General features: G+C 44.9%; 1 protein-coding gene across 2 annotated transcripts in view; it reads right to left on the minus strand.

Annotated features, from left to right (window-relative positions):
• The window catches only part of LIPH (lipase H), a 57,209-nt gene that overhangs the window by 12,420 nt on the left and 27,477 nt on the right, over positions 1-17,312 (minus strand). The window contains exons 4-8 of one of the 2 annotated variants that reach the window (XM_033211945.1): positions 15,362-15,463; positions 12,447-12,536; positions 6,459-6,626; positions 4,193-4,288; positions 453-564 (exon numbers count right to left, since the gene is read on the minus strand). In XM_033211945.1, coding sequence (XP_033067836.1) covers positions 453-564; positions 4,193-4,288; positions 6,459-6,626; positions 12,447-12,536; positions 15,362-15,463 — 568 coding nt within the window. The remainder of the gene's footprint in view (positions 1-452; positions 565-4,192; positions 4,289-6,458; positions 6,627-12,446; positions 12,537-15,361; positions 15,464-17,312) is intronic. The other variant, XM_033211946.1, reaches the window with a different exon arrangement.

Below are 17,312 nucleotides of genomic sequence, written 5' to 3' on the forward strand. Positions count from 1 at the left end.
TATATAGATTTAGTGGATAAAAGGTGATGTTTTGATCTATGTATACAATGTGAGATAATTACATCAGCATATTCCTTTATTGTTTAAATCCTTCATAGCAAACAAGGATAACTTTAGTATTACATGTTTAATCAAAGGAAGTAAGGAGGAGAGGAATGAAGGAGAAAGGGAGGTTAGGGAGGACAGGAAGGAAAAAGGGAGGAAGGAAAGAAAGGAAGAAGAGAAGGAGGGAAGGAAAGAAAACCCTTGCACCAATCCCGTTTGTAAAGAGCCTGGGACATCAAGAGCCAGGGAAGCAACTAAGCAATAGGTCCCCTTATATCTTTTATAGAACAAGGAAAAGCATAGATCTATAAATAACAAAGTAGGTGGATTTTGATTTAATTTCTCTGAGCAAAAAGGGAAATAGCGCACTGCAATAGCGCACTGAGAACAATTGTATCTCAACTTACTGATTGATTTTGGATTCTGTTGTGTTTCCAGCTTTGTCTCTCAATTTGATGGTAATGTCCCCTCTTCTGATATTCTTGTTCCATGTTATAATATCCACAAAATAATGATACACTGCAAAACAGAGAGAGAACACAGTAAGCGAGAGATACTACCAACCGATCCCCTGAAGGGTTGGTTCCTAAAAACTGAACCTCCCTAATCACTGAGTCTCTTCTTCTCTTTCTCTCTAGTTTCTCTGCAAAAATAGAGGGCAGAAGTTTCTAATATTCCCTCCTCTTCTCTTTGGTAAAGATGGAATGAGTGCTAGCAGAGTTCACTGGTTTCCAGTAACCATGGTCAGGCATCATCATTGAACCAATGTTTCCAGGTATTGTGAAGTCTCAGGGTCTGTGACTGAGTGTGGTTCACATCAATTCCTGCCCATTTTAGACTCAACCAACTAAGGGGCCATTTGGAGACCCTTCATGGCTGAGACAGTTTTCCACAATTTGGGCCATGTCTGCCAGCCTATCCAGCCTTCCTCATCCTTTTCCCAATCATGCCCAACCACTTGCATGGGATCCCAGGACTGTGAAGGCTCCTAGGCCTTCACCCACCTGGGCACTCTTACTTTGCCAGCTCTGTGAGCCCACCTTTCAAGTTTCAGCCTAATATCATTCTTCCAGGAGGCTTTCCCTGACCCCAGACTAAGTCAAGTCTCCTTTCTTGAAGTTCCTGCCATACTCTGGACTGCCCCCATTATTACTCAGCACACTTGCCTGTATTTACAAAATGCAAGAAAGGATGACAATAAAAATAAAGTGGCATTCCCTAACCAGCAGACTCAGAGAAAAAAAAAAAGTGGTAAATATGTGGGTACATCTATACAAATATTACCTGAATAATGTCTTATGGGTTTTGTTTTTTTTTTAAAGATAAAATTAAAACACACTACAACAGGAACTAATCAGGGAGTTGACAGTCCCATGAAGGAATAAGGTCAGTCCTGGATTTGCCATTTTATGGCCCAAGTTGCTCAGGGGCTTGCCCCATACAGACCAGGTAGGTGCCAAATCCTGGGCTGCCACACATGGCTCCAAAGAAAGAGGGAAACCCAGTGATCCGCAGGCTTTTTTTTTTTTTTTAAAGAGTCTCTCTATGTTGCTGGAGTGCAGTGGTGTAATCTCGGTTCACTGCAACCTCTGCCTCCTGGGTTCAAGCAATTCTCTGGCCTCAGCCTTCTGAGTAACTGGGATTACAAGCGAGCACCACCATGCCCGGCTAATTTTTGTATTTCGTTTTTGGATTTTTTTTTCTGTGTTTTTAGTAGAGATGGGTTTTCACCATGTTGGCAAGGCTGGTCTCGAACTCCTGGCCTCAAGTGATCCGCCTGCCTTGGCCTTCCAAAGTGCTGGGATTACAGACGCGAGCCACCATGCTCAGCCTGCAGGCTCTTTTAAAAGAGTTGCTCACACCTGGCATGGAGGCTTACACCTGTAATCCGAGCACTAAGGCAGGAGGATTGCTTGAGCCCAAGAGTTCAAGACAAGCCTACGCAACATAGTAAGACTCTGTCTCTAAAAGAAACAAACAAACAAAAAGTTAGCTGAGCATGGTAGCACATGCCTGAAGTCCGAGCTACTTGGGAGGCTGAGGCAGGAGGGTTGCTTGAGTCCAGGAGGTTGAGGCTGCAGTGCCCCATTATTGTGCCATCGCACTCCAGCCTGGGTGACAGAACAAGACCCTGTCTCAAAAAATTAAAATAGGCTAGGTGCGGTGGCTGATGCCTGTAATCCCAGCACTTTGAGAGACCAAGGAGGGCAGATTACCTGAGGTCAGGAGTTTAAGACCAGCCTGGCCAACATGGCAAAACCCCATCTCTACAAAAATACAAAATTAGCCAGGCATGGTGGTGTGCACCTGTAGTCTCGGGTACTCGGGATGCTGAGGCAGGAGGATCGCATGAACCCAGGAGGCAGAGGTTGCGGTGAGTTGAGATTGTGCCACTGCACTTCAGCTTGGGCGACAGAGTGAGACCCTGTCTCAAAAAATAAATAAAATAAAATAAAATAAAATAGTTGTTCCCAAGGAAAGTGAAAATGGGTACAACACTGTAGGAAAAACACATCTGCCCAGGGAAATTCTTGTTGCTTCCCAAGGCATCTAATCATCGGCTGCCCCCTTTAATTCCCATCTGGAATAAACCTCTCGAGGCCTTTAGGTCATCGTGTTTGCTTTAGAGCTCGAACTGACCTGTAGATATGGCTGACACCTGGTTTTTCCTAGTCTCAATTTTATGTCTCTTGGGGAATCAAGCAATTTTCTGGAAGATCTTAGTGATTAGAATGGTCATCCAGTGAAACTAACAACTCTGATTTGTTGAGATTTTATTAAATTAATATTTTTAAATTGCATCAGATTAAACCTAATATCCCAGAAGACAGGCATTATTACCCCTATTTGACCAGTCAGGACACTGAGACTCAGAGAAGTCAAATGACTTGACCAAGTGTTGCAGGAAGTCAGGGACCCCAAACGGAGGGACTGGCTGAAGCCATGGCAGAAGAACATAAATTGTGAAGATTTCACAGACATTTATTAGTTCCCCAAATTAATACTTTTATAATTTCTTATGCCTGTCTTTACTGCAATCTCTGAACATAAATTGTGAAGATTTCATGGACACTTATCACTTCCCCAATCAATACCCTTGTGATTTCCTACACCTGTCTTTAATCTCTTAATCCTGTCATCTTCTTCGTAAGCTGGGGAGGATGAATGTCGCCTCAGGACCCTCTGATGATTGTGTCAACTGCACAGATTGTTTGTAGAACACGTGTGTTTGAACAATATGAAACCTGGGCATCTTGAAAAAAGAACAGGATAACAGCAATGTTCAGGGAACACCAGAGATAAGACTTCTGGCTGCCGGTGAGCCAGACAGAACAGAGCCATATTTCTCCTCTTTCAAAAGCAAATAGGAGAACTATCGCTGAATTCTTTTTCTCAGCAAGGAACATCCCTGAGAAAGAGAATGCACCCTGAGGGTAGGTCTATAAATGGCCCCCTTAGAAGCGTGCAGTCTTTTATGGTTGAAGCCAAAGGGATGAAATAAGCCCTGGTCTCCTGTAGCGCTTCCAGGCTTATTAGGACGAGGAAATTCCCACCTAATAAATTTTGGTCAGACAGATTGTCTGCTCTCAAACGCTGTCTCCTGATAAGAGGATATCAATGACAATGCGTGCCTGAAACTTCATTAGCAATTTTAATTTCCCCCCATCCGGTGGTCCTGTGATCTCGCCCTGCCTCCACTTGCTTTGTGATATTTTATTACCTGGTGAAGTATGTGATCTCTGTGACCCACACCCTATTTGTGCACTCCCTCCCCTTTTGAAAATTGCTAATAAAAACTTGCTGGTTTTACAACTTGGGGAACATCATGGATCCTGCCGACATGTGATGTCTCCCCCAGACACCCAGCTTTAAATTTCTCTCTCTTGTGCTCTTTCCCTTTATTTCTCAAACCAGCCGAGACACTTAGGAAATAGAAAAGAACCCGTGTAACCATCGGGAGCAGGTTCTCCTGATAACCAAGGTCCCACAGCTATTATGTGGTAGACTCAGGAGTCAACCTCAGCCCTTCCAGCTCCAAAGTTGATGCTTCATCATGGCCCGTATTTGCCAAGAAGTAGCCAGGAAGCTGAGACTCAACCATCCTCAAAATAAGAGGCAAAAGTCAACAACCACATTCACCACTCACTGCAGAATGGGTTCTCCTCAGCTGTGTCAAAGAATGCCTTTGTCATTGGAGGATCTTTCTCCCTTAAATAGTCTTTCCAATTATCAGCACGATAGCCTATAAAACAAGTTTAAAAATTGTAAGATTAGCATGTATTATATAAACGTAAAAGCAACTGAGGTAGCAAGAACATTGACTTTGACTGTATCCACCACTTCTGAGAGAAACTCCCTCCCACCTCCATTCCCCATGGTGAGGGCCTGCAGGGTGACCCATCTTGCTGGCCAACCCTGTTCCTAAGAGCTGAAGGGCAACAGGATCCTCCAGTGGTTTTCCCCCTTTACTGGTTATCAGTAGCAAGGTGGGGGGTGCAGGGTGTGGCACACACTGGTGTGGACTAAAAATAACACTGACGTTTTTCAGTAATATATTCATTTTCTAGATTAAAACAGATTCAAGTTCATACGTAAAATAGCATCACTCTTTTTTTTTTTTTTTTTTGAGATGGAGTCTCGCTCTGTCACCCAAGCTGGAGTGCAGTGGCCAGATCTCAGCTCACTGCAAGCTCCGCCTCCCGGGTTTACGCCATTCTCCTGCCTCAGCCTCCGGAGTAGCTGGGACTACAGGCGCCCGCCACCTCGCCCGGCTAGTTTTTTGTATTTTTTAGTAGAGACGGGGTTTCACCGTGTTAGCCAGGATGGTCTCGATCTCCTGACCTTGTGATCTGCCCGCCTCGGCCTCCCAAAGTGCTGGGATTACAGGCTTGAGCCACCGCGCCCGGCCAAAATAGCATCACTCTTGCAAAGCAGTGTGCTTGCTTTTTTTTTTTTTTTTTTTTGAGACAGAGTCTCGCTCTGTCGCCCAGGCTGGAGTGCAGTGGCCGGATCTCAGCTCACTGCAAGCTCCGCCTCCCGGGTTTACGCCATTCTCCTGCCTCAGCCTCCCGAGTGGCTGGGACTACAGGTACCCACCACCTCGCCTGGCTAGTTTTTTGTATTGTTTTTAGTAGAGACGGGGTTTCACCGTGTTAGCCAGGATGGTCTCGATCTCCTGAGCTTGTGATCCGCTCGTCTCGGCCTCCCAAAGTGCTGGGATTACAGGCTTGAGCCACCGCGCCCGGCCCTAAGCAATGTGCTTTCTTGAAGAATGATAATGGGGCCCCTACATTGCATAGACCTGGGCTTGCCACGTGACTGTGTCACTAAGCAGGTGAGTGTCCTCCTTTGTGTGCTGTCCAGAGGGGCCTCTTCTTTCTCTCCTCTGTCCCTAGCCCTAGAGAATGGCCTTCACATTCTGCCTTAATTGATCCAGGGTGGGACCCAGGCATCAGTATTGTGTTAAAACTCCTTAGGTGATTCAAAAGCACAATCAAGGTTGAGAACCCCTTGTCTATACCATGCCCTGCTATTAACTTGGATTTTTCCTTTTGGAAAAAAAATAGAAAATTATCTTGGCCATCCAGTTTCAAAGTCCTAACCACCTAGAATATCTGTACTAATCCCTAGCGAATATACAAGCAGCCTCCACAATATCTATTACCTCACTCCACCTGCTGTATGGTGCACACAAGAGCCAGAATGTGGAGTGAGGATATTTACACAGACATGAATCTGTGAAAAAGTTCACTTGGCAGGAGGGTCTCTGGGCTTATTGAGGACCCTCTCCCAGCAGAGAAGTGGTATGCACAGAGAGGGTATTGCTGTCCCCACAGGAGCAGGCTATGTAGAGTGACTGTACCCTGGGTGAGCTTGGAAACTCTTCTGGAACCTTCTTTTCCATGCTAGAATAGAGGGTCCAGGGAGGTTGTACTGCCTTCTGGATGGAATACTCTATAGTTGCTTTTCTTTTCTTTTCTTTTTTCTTTTTTTCCTTTGTTTTTTGTTTTTTGAGATGGAGTTTCACTCCTGTTGCCCAGGCTGGAGTGCAATGATGTGGTCTCGGCTCACTGAATCCTCCACCTCCCAAGTTCAAGCAATTCTCCTGCCTCAGCCTCCCAAATAGCTGAGATTACAGGCACGCACCACCACACCCAGCTACTTCTTGTATTTTTGTAGAGACAGGGTTTCACCATTTTGCCCAGGCTGGTCTCGAACTGTTGACCTCAAGTGATCCGCCTGCCTCGGCCTCCCAAAGTGCTGGGATTACAGGCGTGAGCCCACTGTGCCCAGCAGAAAAACAAGTCTTAATACAATTGTGGGGCCAGTTTTTACATGATAAAGTGGTTCTGGGATTCATACCAAAAATTAGTTCTTTGTGAATCAGAGAGGAAACTGCTTGTTGGACTTACCCAGAAGGGGACAAGACTCATTCTGTGATGCACCACAGCTGACACACTTGCCATTCCTATAATCTTGGTAGGAGTCACAGGGGTATGCAGTGATGGCACAGCTGTCTCTCAGGGAAGACAGGTACAGGTACACAGACCTCTGGTGGTCACATTTAAAATACTGAAATCCTTGGTTGTAAAAGAAGTGATGAAAGAGTAGAGCAGTTGAAGCATTTAATAATACTATATCACATATTTTACACACACACAATTTCTCATCTGGCCCTGTGCCGTTTCAGTGTATTTTATTTCATTTAATCTTTATAAAATCCCATAGACAAGAATTCATGCTGGCAAGTGGGAGGAGAAAAGATGAAATCAAATTAAGGTTGTGGCAAGAATTACGGCAAATATGCTTTGGTGAAAGACCTTGGGCCAGGCACAGTGGCTCATGCCTGTAATCCCAGCACTTTAGCAGGCCGAAGCAGGTGGATCACCTGAGGTCAGGAGTTCGAGACCAGCCTGGCCAACATGGAGAAACCCCGTCTCTACTAAAAATATAAAAATTAGCTGGACGTGGTGGCGGGCACCTGTAGTCCCAACTACTCAGGAGGCTGAGGCAGGGAGAATCGCTTGAACCTGGGAGGCGGAGGTTGCAGTGAGCTGAGATTGTGCCACTGCACTCCAGCCTGGGCAACAGAGTGAGACTCCATCTCAAAAAAGAAAGAAAGAAAGAAAAAAAGAAAGACCTTGATTGCTCATGTAGCAATTGAGGTATCTTTCACTGCCATCCAATGCTTGGTCCACAGATTGCCTGCATCATAATCACGCTTGTTAAAATACAGAATTCAGGTCCGGCCTTAAATACGTCTAATTCAGAGAAGGTGCAGGCATCAGCATTTTAACAAACACTGTCCCCTGTTTTCCACGTGGTCCTGGAGCATGTAAGTTTGAAAGTCCCTGGTCTAACATTGCAGGGCTACTTCAGACTACAAAGATGCTGTGTCTGCTCATCAAGCTGACATCCACCCATGGTGAGGGTGTTTGGGTCCAAGACCAACCTCCCCTAGGTCATGGAGAATCAGAAGGAATTACCAAAATTGTTATCATAAAAGTAAATTGCTGGCCGGGCGCAGTGGCTCATGCCTATAATCCCAGCACTTTGGGAGGCTGAGATGGGCAGATCATGACGTCAGGAGTTCAAGACCAGCCTGACCAACATGGTGAAACCCTGTCTCTACAAAAAATACAAAAATTGGCCGGGCATGGTGGCACATGCCTGTAATCCCAGCTACTTGGGAGGCTGAGGCAGGAGAATCTCTTGAACCTGGAAGGTGGAGGTTCCAGTGAGCCGAGATCGAGCCACTGCACTCCAGCCTGGGTGACAGAGGAAGACTCCACCTCAAAAAAAAAAAAAAAAAAGAAATTGCAAATCATTAACTAATTCCTCTTCATTCTGCCTTTTCATATGATATATTTACTTAGAGAAAGGTCGAAAAACGCAAACAACTAGCTTCAGTCATGGAGTTCTCTCACTCCCCTGCTACATTTATTATCAGAATTTTCAAACAGGTACAAAAATCGAAAGAAGGATACAAAGAACCCTCATGCGCATATCATCCCCGCTCCAGTAATTCAGTAATTATCAAAATTCTCCCATTCTTATTCCACTTACTCTCCAGTGTTGCAGCATTTAAAAACCAATCTTTCACTGTTACATACCACTATTAGATCTAATCAAGTACTAGCTTCTATCTTTTTTTTTTTTGAGATGGAGTCTCACTCTGTTGCCCAGGCTGGAGTGCAGTGGCATGATCCTGGCTTACTGCAACTTCCGCCTCCCGAGTTCAAGCAATTCTCCTGCCTCAGCCTCCTGAGTAGCTGAGATTATAGGCTCGTACCACGACTTCTGGCTAATTTTGCATTTTTAGTAGATACGGGGTTTCACCATGTTACCCAGGCTGGTCTCTCAGCCTCCCAAAGTGCTGGGATTTCAAGCATGAGCCACCATACCCGGCTGAGTACTAGCTTCTATCTTGAATAGAATAACTTTGACTCTGCTTTTCTCAGTGTACAGACTTTGCCTATTTAGTTCACCAGGATAGTTGAACTATTATACTGTTCTGAACTGTTATACTATACTGAACTGTTCTCCTATAGTTCCATATCCTAACACAGTGCCAGACACATGGCAAATTAATAGGTATTTGTTGGATGAATGAATGAATGCAACCTCTAGCGGGTTCTGCTGTTTGCTGAAACCCCTCTGCTTTATTTCTGCTTGAGGGTTTATTTATTTATTTATTTATTTTATTTTATTTTTATTTTTTTTTTTTTGAGATGGAGTCTTGCTCTGTCGCCCAGGCTGGAGTACACTGGTGCGATCTCGGCTCACTGCAAGCTCCGCCTCCCGGGTTCACACCATTCTCCTGCCTCAGTCTCCCAAGTAGGTGGGACTACAGGCACCCGCCACCACACCTGGCTAATTTTTTGTATTTTTAGTAGAGACGGGGTTTCACTGTGTTAGCCAGGATGGTCTCGATCTCCTGACCTTGTCATCCACCTGCCTCGGCCTCCCAAAGTGCTGGGATTACAGGCATGAGCCACCGCGCCCGGCTGCTCGAGGGTTTAACTGGAAGTCTGGTTCTTACGAGCTTTCTCAGTCTGGTACTGTTCAGTGCCAATAATCCCAACAACTGCCGAAAACTCAAGAGCAAGAGTCATTTGGATCCTGCGGCATTTTTTATTCATGTCAAAAGCAACGGGGCCTGGCACTGCACAGAAACCAGGCAGGCAATCAAGAGAGACATGAGGGACACCTGCCAGATGTTGAAGGTCATTGGAAAATACAACTGCTCAGTAGTTCTAAAATGCCATTTCTGGACTAGTGCTGGTTTATGACAATGTGTTCACAAGTCTGTAGTAGAGTGTGGGAACCACACAGATGAGACAGTGAGTATTTCATTAAGCTAACTGCAATTAATGTAAAGTTCTGCATGCTCTGGGTTTATGTCCTTTCTTTTGTGGGTGTATGTGTTAAAATGCCCTTTATTATGAAATAATGGTGATGATAGATGTATTTTTGTGGTTTAGGATTTTTTCCTAACTCAGCAAATTAAGCATGCTTTCAAATATTTTAAAACCAGAAATGTATACATTGTATTTATAACCGCTGAAATAGAACAATCAGAAACACTATTGACAGCCAAGCATGGTTGTCTGTGCTGGGCCCCTGTTGACTTCAGTAAGGAGGGCACCAGGTTCAAAAGGCTAAAGAAGAGACTTAGAGCCAGTGAAAAATACCTACAGTTTATTGGAGGAACTTACATACAGGGACAGTCCAGTGACAACAGGTCAGACACGAGAACTGCAACCACTTGTAAGAAGCATGCAGCTTATATAACATCTTCACTTAGCACCCTCATCCCACCCAGCAACCTCCACATGGCAACCCTCATTACTGAAGTGTTGCTGTCAGCTGTATCTGCCGTAAGGGTCGTTCTTGGGGTATGCTGACGTTATTGATGTCAGGTGTAGCTCACACCTGTAATCCCAGGACTTTGGGAGGCCAAGGCAGGAGGATCACAAAGAAGGAAGAGAAAGGAAGGAAGGGGAAGGGAAGGGAAGGGAAGGGAAGGGAAGGGAAGGGAAGGGTGAAGGGAAAGGAAAAGGAAGGAAGGAAGGAAGGAAGGAAGAAGGAAGGAAGAAGGGAAGGGAAAGGAAGGAAGGAAGAAGGGAAGGGAAAGGAAGGAAGGAAGAAGGGAAGGGGAAGGAAGGAAGGAAGGGGAAGGAAGGGAAAGAAAGAAGGAAGGAAGGAAGAGAGAGCAAGTAAGAAAGGAAGGAAGGAAGGGAATGAAGGAAAGAAGGAAGCAAGGAGAGAGAGAAAAAAAGAAAGAAGGGAGGGAGGGAGAAAGAGGGAAAGAAAGAGAAAGAAACAGAGAGAGAGAAAGAAAACAACGATGAAGAAGAAAAAGGTCGTCATATTCTGTCAGTCACCTCACTTTTATGTTGACCTCTAACTCTCCATTTATGTTTTTGAGATTTTTCTCATTGTAAAAGTAATATATAATTATTTGAAAAACACAAAATGATAGGAAACAGTGATGCAAAAACACCTAAAAGTCTGATATCAACAGATTGCCCATAATAACTATTTGGAGCATTTACTTTCAGTCTTTTGAGCCAGATTTACATCTGTACAAATACAGATTTTTGGCCGGGCGCGGTGGCTCAAGCCTGTAATCCCAGCACTTTGGGAGGCCGAGACGGGCGGATCACGAGGTCAGGAGATCGAGACCATCCTGGCTAACACGGTGAAACCCCGTCTCTACTAAAAAAATACAAAAAATTAGCCGGGCGAGATGGCAGGCGCCTGTAGTCCCAGCTACTCGGGAGGCTGAGGCGAGAGAATGGCGTAAACCCGGGAGGCGGAGCTTGCAGTGAGCTGAGATCCGGCCACTGCACTCCAGCCTGGGCGACAGAGCGAAACTCCGTCTCAAAAAAAAAAAAAAAAAAAAAAAAAAAAAAAAAAACAAATACAGATTTTTAAAAATTGGCATTGTATTATATGGTTTTGTCTTTTTCACTCACCACATTGTAAGAATTTTTATTAATCATTGAAAACATGACTTTTAAGAATGTTTTTTTTTTTTTTGAGGCGGAGTCTCACTCTGTCGCCCGGACTGGAGTGCAGTGGCCAGATCTCAGCTCACTGCAAGCTCCGCCTCCCGGGTTTACGCCATTCTCCTGCCTCAGCCTCCCGAGTAGCTGGGACTACAGGCGCCCGCCACCTCGCCCAGCTAGTTTTTGTATTTTTAGTAGAGACGGGTTTCACCGTGTTAGCCAGGATGGTCTCGATCTCCTGACCTCGTGATCCGCCCATCTCGGCCTCCCAAAGTGCTGGGATTACAGGCTTGAGCCACCGCGCCCGGCCGACTTTTAAGAATGTTAAAAGTTAAAACATGACTTTTAAGAGCATACCATAATTCATTTAATAATTTTTGTAAGCTGAACATTTAAATTATTTTTAAAGTGTAATTATTATAAATAATGTTATGTTGAACATATTTGCACTCTAATTCTTGTCTACATTTTCCATTATTTCTCTAGGAGCGATTTCCAGGTGTGGAATTTCTAGGTCAAAGACATACCTTTTCAGGTGAGAGAAATAATTCATAATAGTTTTCAAACGTGGCTATAGTTTTAAAAGTAGTATATTTGAGTTATAATTTATATTTATACTACCTGTATCTTCTCAGGAAGTTTGTTTTCAATTAAAAATTACTACATGTAGAATAATGTCAGATTTTAAACATATGCCTTTTTCTTTTCTTTTTTGTTTTTTCTTTTTTGAGACAGGTCTCACTCTGTTGCCTAGGCTAGAGTGCAGTGGCATGATCATGGCTCACTGCATCCTCTGCTTCCCAGGCTCAAGCAATCCTCCCACCTCAGCCTTCTGAGTAGCTGAGCCCACGAGTGTGCCACAACACCCAGTTAATTTTGTTTTTAGTTTTTGTAGAGATGGCATCTCCCCTCTGTTGCCCAGGCTAATCTTGAACTCCTGAGCTCAAGCAATCTTCCCACCTTGGCCTCACAAAGTGCTGGGATTACAGGTGTGCACCACTGCACCTGGCCAAAATATGCCTTTTTATTTTTTTATTTTTTATTTTTTGAGATGGAGTTTCACTCTTGTTGCCCAAGCTGGAGTGCAGTGGCACGATCTCAGCTAACTGCAACCTCTGCCTCCCAAGTTCAAGTGATTCTCCTGCCTCAGCCTCCTGAGTAGCTGGGACTACAGGCATGCGTCACCATGCCTGGTTAATTTTTTGTATTTAGTAGAGATGGGGTTTCACTACGTTGGCCAGGTTCGTCTCAAACTCCTGGCCTCAGGTGATCCACCCGCCTCGGCCTCCCAAAGTGCTAGGATTATAGGCATAAGCCACCATGCCCGGCCTCCAAATATGCCTTTTTATACCACTATTTTACAAAATATAAAGTATCTGTGCTTACCTCCAAGTATTGTTTTGGGGCAGCCAGGTTGATCCAGTCCTCCATTTGGGTAGAAGTCTATATGTCCTAATGGCTCCTTGTAGCCCAGTGCTAAAAGAGAACACATTCTGCTTTTATACTGCTTTGAATTTTTCCCATCTCACAGCTCATTTGCCTGCCGGATATAAGCAAGAATTCTATTATTATTGTTGTTATATAATTATTGTTATACCTACGTAAGTAGTTTGCCCAAAGTCACCCAGCTAGTTAGTTAGAAGGCAATGATTTCCAGCAAGGTAACTGTGAAGATGGCAAGGAATTTACTTCCAATATTTCTAACGGCCTAAGGGAGTTTAGTCACTCATCCACTGCAAGGCTGATAAAATGATACATTTCTTTTTTTTTTTTTTTAGATGGAGTCTTGCTCTGTCGCCCAGGCTGGAGTGCAGTGGCGCAATCTCGGCTCACCACAACCTCCACCTCCTGGATTCAAGGGATTCTCTTGCCTCAGCCTCCCAAGTAGCTGGAATTACAGGCATGTGCCATGATGAATGGCTAATTTTTTGTATTTTTAGTACAGACGGGGGTTTCACCACGTTGGCTAGGCTGGTCTTGAACTCCTGACCTCGTGATCCACCCACATCAGCCTCCCAAAGTGCTGGGATTACAGGTGTGAGCCACTGTGCCCAGCCCTGTTTCTTCCTTATATTTGGCTGCAACTCTTTAATTGTCTGGTGCTTCCGAGCCTCTATTTGCATTTGTATAACAAATAAATAGGAGACAGGAAAAAATGAATTTTTACTTAGTAGGTAAAATCTTTAAATATTTGAGATCTAGGGGGGTAGAAAGATTGGAACTACTTCTAGAAAATGAGGACCTAGAAATGTATACATAGTTCGGGTGCAGTGACTCACGCCTATAATCCCAGCACTTTGGGAGGCTGAGGTGGGAGAATGGAGACCAGCCTGGGCAAAATGCCAAAACTCTGTCTCTACAAAAAACACAAAAATTAGCCAGGCATTGTGGTGTGTGCCTGTAGTCCCAGCTACTCAAGGGGCTGAGGTGGGAGGATCTCTCGAGCTAGGAGGAGGAGGTTGCAGTGAGCCAAAAGGGCGACTGCACTCCAGCCTGGGTGACAGAGCCAGACCCTGTCTCAAAAAATAATAATAATAAAAATTTTAAAAAGTATATATAGATTTAATTGTTTATTGTCTTTATTAAACCCCCAATCAGTAATGTGCTTGATTTAATATAAATTAAATAATTTAATGTAGGTGTACATACATATGCACATGTATATACATAATGCATCATGGTAATAATAATAATAGTTATTATATATTGGGAACCCACATGCATCTGTGGGCATGGTACTAGGTGTTTCACAATGCAAAGTGGCCATTGGTAAATTCAGATGAAACAACTTAGGTGAAGATATGGGACTAGGCATGGTGGCTCACGCCGATAATCCTAGCACTTTGGGATGCCAAAGTGGAAGGATCATTTGAGCTCAGGAGTTTGAGACCAGCCTGGGCAACGTAGTGAGACCTCGTCTCTACCAATGAAAAAAAAAGGAAGCTCAGAGGACTTCAGGAACTAACATGACATCACTAGAAAGGGCAAAACCTGGGATCTGAATCTACATCTGCCTGATGGCAAAACTATACCCTCTCCTTCAAAATTCACTTCCCAAAAATAAATTGCTCTATTCTATTCCATCAAGCATTAAAATGTACTTTGCAAATTTCATAGTAAGAATGCTACTGTTTCACGAAGAGACAATTTCTTTCAAGGCAAATAACTGTTGAATACCACACCAGAATGCCCATGAGAGAGGGCAAGGGTTTTTTTAGGTGGTTGTATCATGAAGAGAATGTCCGATTAAATGATCACTCTGCTGTTTCCGCAGTCCTCCCCAAGTTCCTACTCCAGCTCTTCTCCCAGACATCTGGATATAGGTACCCATCCTTGAGTATCACCCAACCCCACATGACATGTATCCAATCCCAGACACAAAAACAGTGCCGTGAAAGACAGAAATGGGCCAGCTGCAGTGGCTCACGCCTGTAATCCCAGCACTTTGGGAGGCTGAACTGGGAGGATCAATTGGTCAGCCTGGACAACAAAGCAAGATCCCCATCTCTACAAAAAGAAGAAAATTTTAAAAATTTAAAAATTAAAGATGGCCAGGCACAGTGGCTCACGCCTGTAATCCCAGCACTTTAGAAGGCCAAGGCAGGTGGATCACCTGACCTCAGGAGTTTGAGACTAGCCTGGCCAACAGAGTGAAACCCTGTCTCTAGTAAAAACATAAAAATTAGCTGGGAATAGTGGTGAGCGCCTGTAATCCCAGCTACTTGGGAGGCTGAGGCAGGAGAATTGCTTGAACCCAGGAGGCGGGGTTGCAGTGAACCAAGATCATGCCACTGCACTCCAGCCTGAGCAGCAAGAGTGAAACTCCATCTCAAAAAAAATAAAATAAAATAAAAATAAAGACAACCATGACCAAGAAGATCTGCAGAGAGCCAGAGAGCTGTAGGTGCATCAGAGTAACTCTGCGTGGAGAGATTTAACACCTGCAGCTCAAGAAAATAAAAAGAACAAACACCACCAAGAAATCATGCATACAAACCCAGTCGCACATAGGAAAACACTTATTTTCATTTTGAGAAAATTAGCCTGTCCTTCACTGAGCATGATAATTCCTTTAAAAATATGAAGAGACCATGGGATAATCATCCATGCTCTAGCATAAAGTCCTGGGTGCCTACATTAAACCAGCTTCCCTTCAATATTTCTGTGGATTTGGAACCTGCCTGGAAAAAAAAGTAGGGATCTAGAAGAACCTGATCTGCTCCTATGAGATGATCTCTCCCCAGGAGAGACTCTTTAGGAGCTTAAGGGTAGTCACTGGCCCACAAGGAAAGGAGCGTTACCATCAATGTCGGAATGGATGACATCAACAAACTGTGCATCACTGGGATCTAATCTGTCTTGGTGAGGTTTCCCGTTGAATAAAGGGCCCGCAGGGTCGAGACCTGGAAGGAAAACAGAGTCACTTGGCAGCCCCACACCATGAGTCACCTGCGACCGGGCCTTTGATCCTTCTGGATGAGGGTGGCTCCCAGGCTGCAGGGCACCCTCAGGTGGGCGAGCACTCACACTCCCGTCCCACTTGGCCAGGACTCCCTTTCCATGGCTCTGCAGCTTGTTCCCACAGTGGAGATGGTTACCCTGGCTGTGCCCCCTGAGAATGGCATCCAGACTCCATCAGGGGCATGTCTCATGCAGAGCTCAACTGTAGGGAACGCACACGTGTATGAGGTTCAAGAGGTGGGGACAAACGGGGGTTCCTCAGGAAAAAAGCACCAAAGGATGCATTAAAAAGAAAAGAGCAGGCCGGGCGCAGTGGCTCTCACCTGTAATCCCAGCACTTTGGGAGGTCAAGGCAGGGGGATCACAAGGTCAAGAGATCAAGACCATCCTGGCCAATATGGTGAAATCCCGTCTCTACTAAAATTACAAAAAAATTAGCTGGGCGTGGTGGTGTGTGCCTGTAGTCCTAGCTACTTAGGAGGCTGAGGCAGGAGAATCGCTGGAACCCGGGAGGTGGAGGTTACAGTGAGCCAAGATCACTCCAGCCTGGCAACAGAGCAAGGCTCCATCTCAAAAAAAAAAGAAAGAAAGAAAGAAAGAAAAGAGCAGGTGCTGGCCGGGCGCGGTGGCTCAAGCCTGTAATCCCAGCACTTTGGGAGGCCAAGACGGGTGGATCGCGAGGTCAGGAGATCGAGACCAACCTAGCTAACACAGCGAAACCCCGTCTCTACTAAAAAAAATACAAAAAACTAGCCGGGCGAGTTGGCGGGCGCCTGTAGTCCCAGCTACTTGGGAGGCTGAGGCAGGAGAATGGCGTAAACCCGGGAGGCGGAGTTTGCAGTGAGCTGAGATCCGGCCACTGCACTCCAGCCTGGGCGACAGAGCGAGACTCCGTCTCAAAAAAAAAAAAAAAAAAAAAAAAAAAAAGAAAAGAGCAGGTGCTATACTCATCTTTATCCTACTTTAGATGACCCAGAAACCTCACTCAGCCCTTCCTTTTTATTATTAATAAATGAAGAACTTCCACTCTTATTCATATATGCTAGCCCATTTGATCCACATTGCAAACCTGTGAGGGAGGCAGGGTAGCTATTATTATTTTCCAAATGAATGAACTGTGATTCAGGAAGATCAAGAGCCTTGATCAGAACATAGCCTCTTAATGTAACCACTTCTATCTGTTGAGCTCTTGGTTTCACTGCCCTGAGTTTAGCAAGCTTGGCAGGAAAGGGCGAAACTCACTGGTCAGGCCAGGTATCAGGTTAGGTATTGAAGAGGGAAACAAAGTGGGTCTCAATCCCTGCAGAATTAACCCACTCTATAAATGCCTAAACCGGTTTCGCGCCCTTGGTCAATGTTATTTGGGTGTTCCTCACCATCACTATGAAGCAGCTGGAAAAACAGGAGAGAAGCTCCTATGATGTTGTAACCACAAAATAAAGATTAAACAACAACAAGAAAAAGCCGGGCGCGGTGGCTCACGCCTGTAATCCCAGCACTTTGGGAGGCCGAGGTGGGCGGATCACGACGCCAAGAGATCAAGACCATCCTGGCTAACATGGTGAAACCCCGTCTCTATTAAAAAAAAAAAAAAAAAGTTAGCTGGGCATGGAGGCGGGCGCCTGTAGTCCTAGCTACTCAGGAGGCTGAGGCAGGAGAATCAATTGAACCCGGGAGGCAAAGGTTGCAGTGAGCCAGTGAGCTGAAATCATGCCACTGCACTTCAGCCTGGGTGACACAGCATGACTCCATCTCAAAAAAAAAAAAAGGAAAAAGAGAATAAAAGAATCA

The sequence above is a fragment of the Trachypithecus francoisi genome, unplaced genomic scaffold (assembly GCF_009764315.1).
Source record: "Trachypithecus francoisi isolate TF-2019V2 unplaced genomic scaffold, Tfra_2.0 Lachesis_group0, whole genome shotgun sequence".
In the NCBI taxonomy this organism is placed as follows: domain Eukaryota; kingdom Metazoa; phylum Chordata; class Mammalia; order Primates; family Cercopithecidae; genus Trachypithecus; species Trachypithecus francoisi.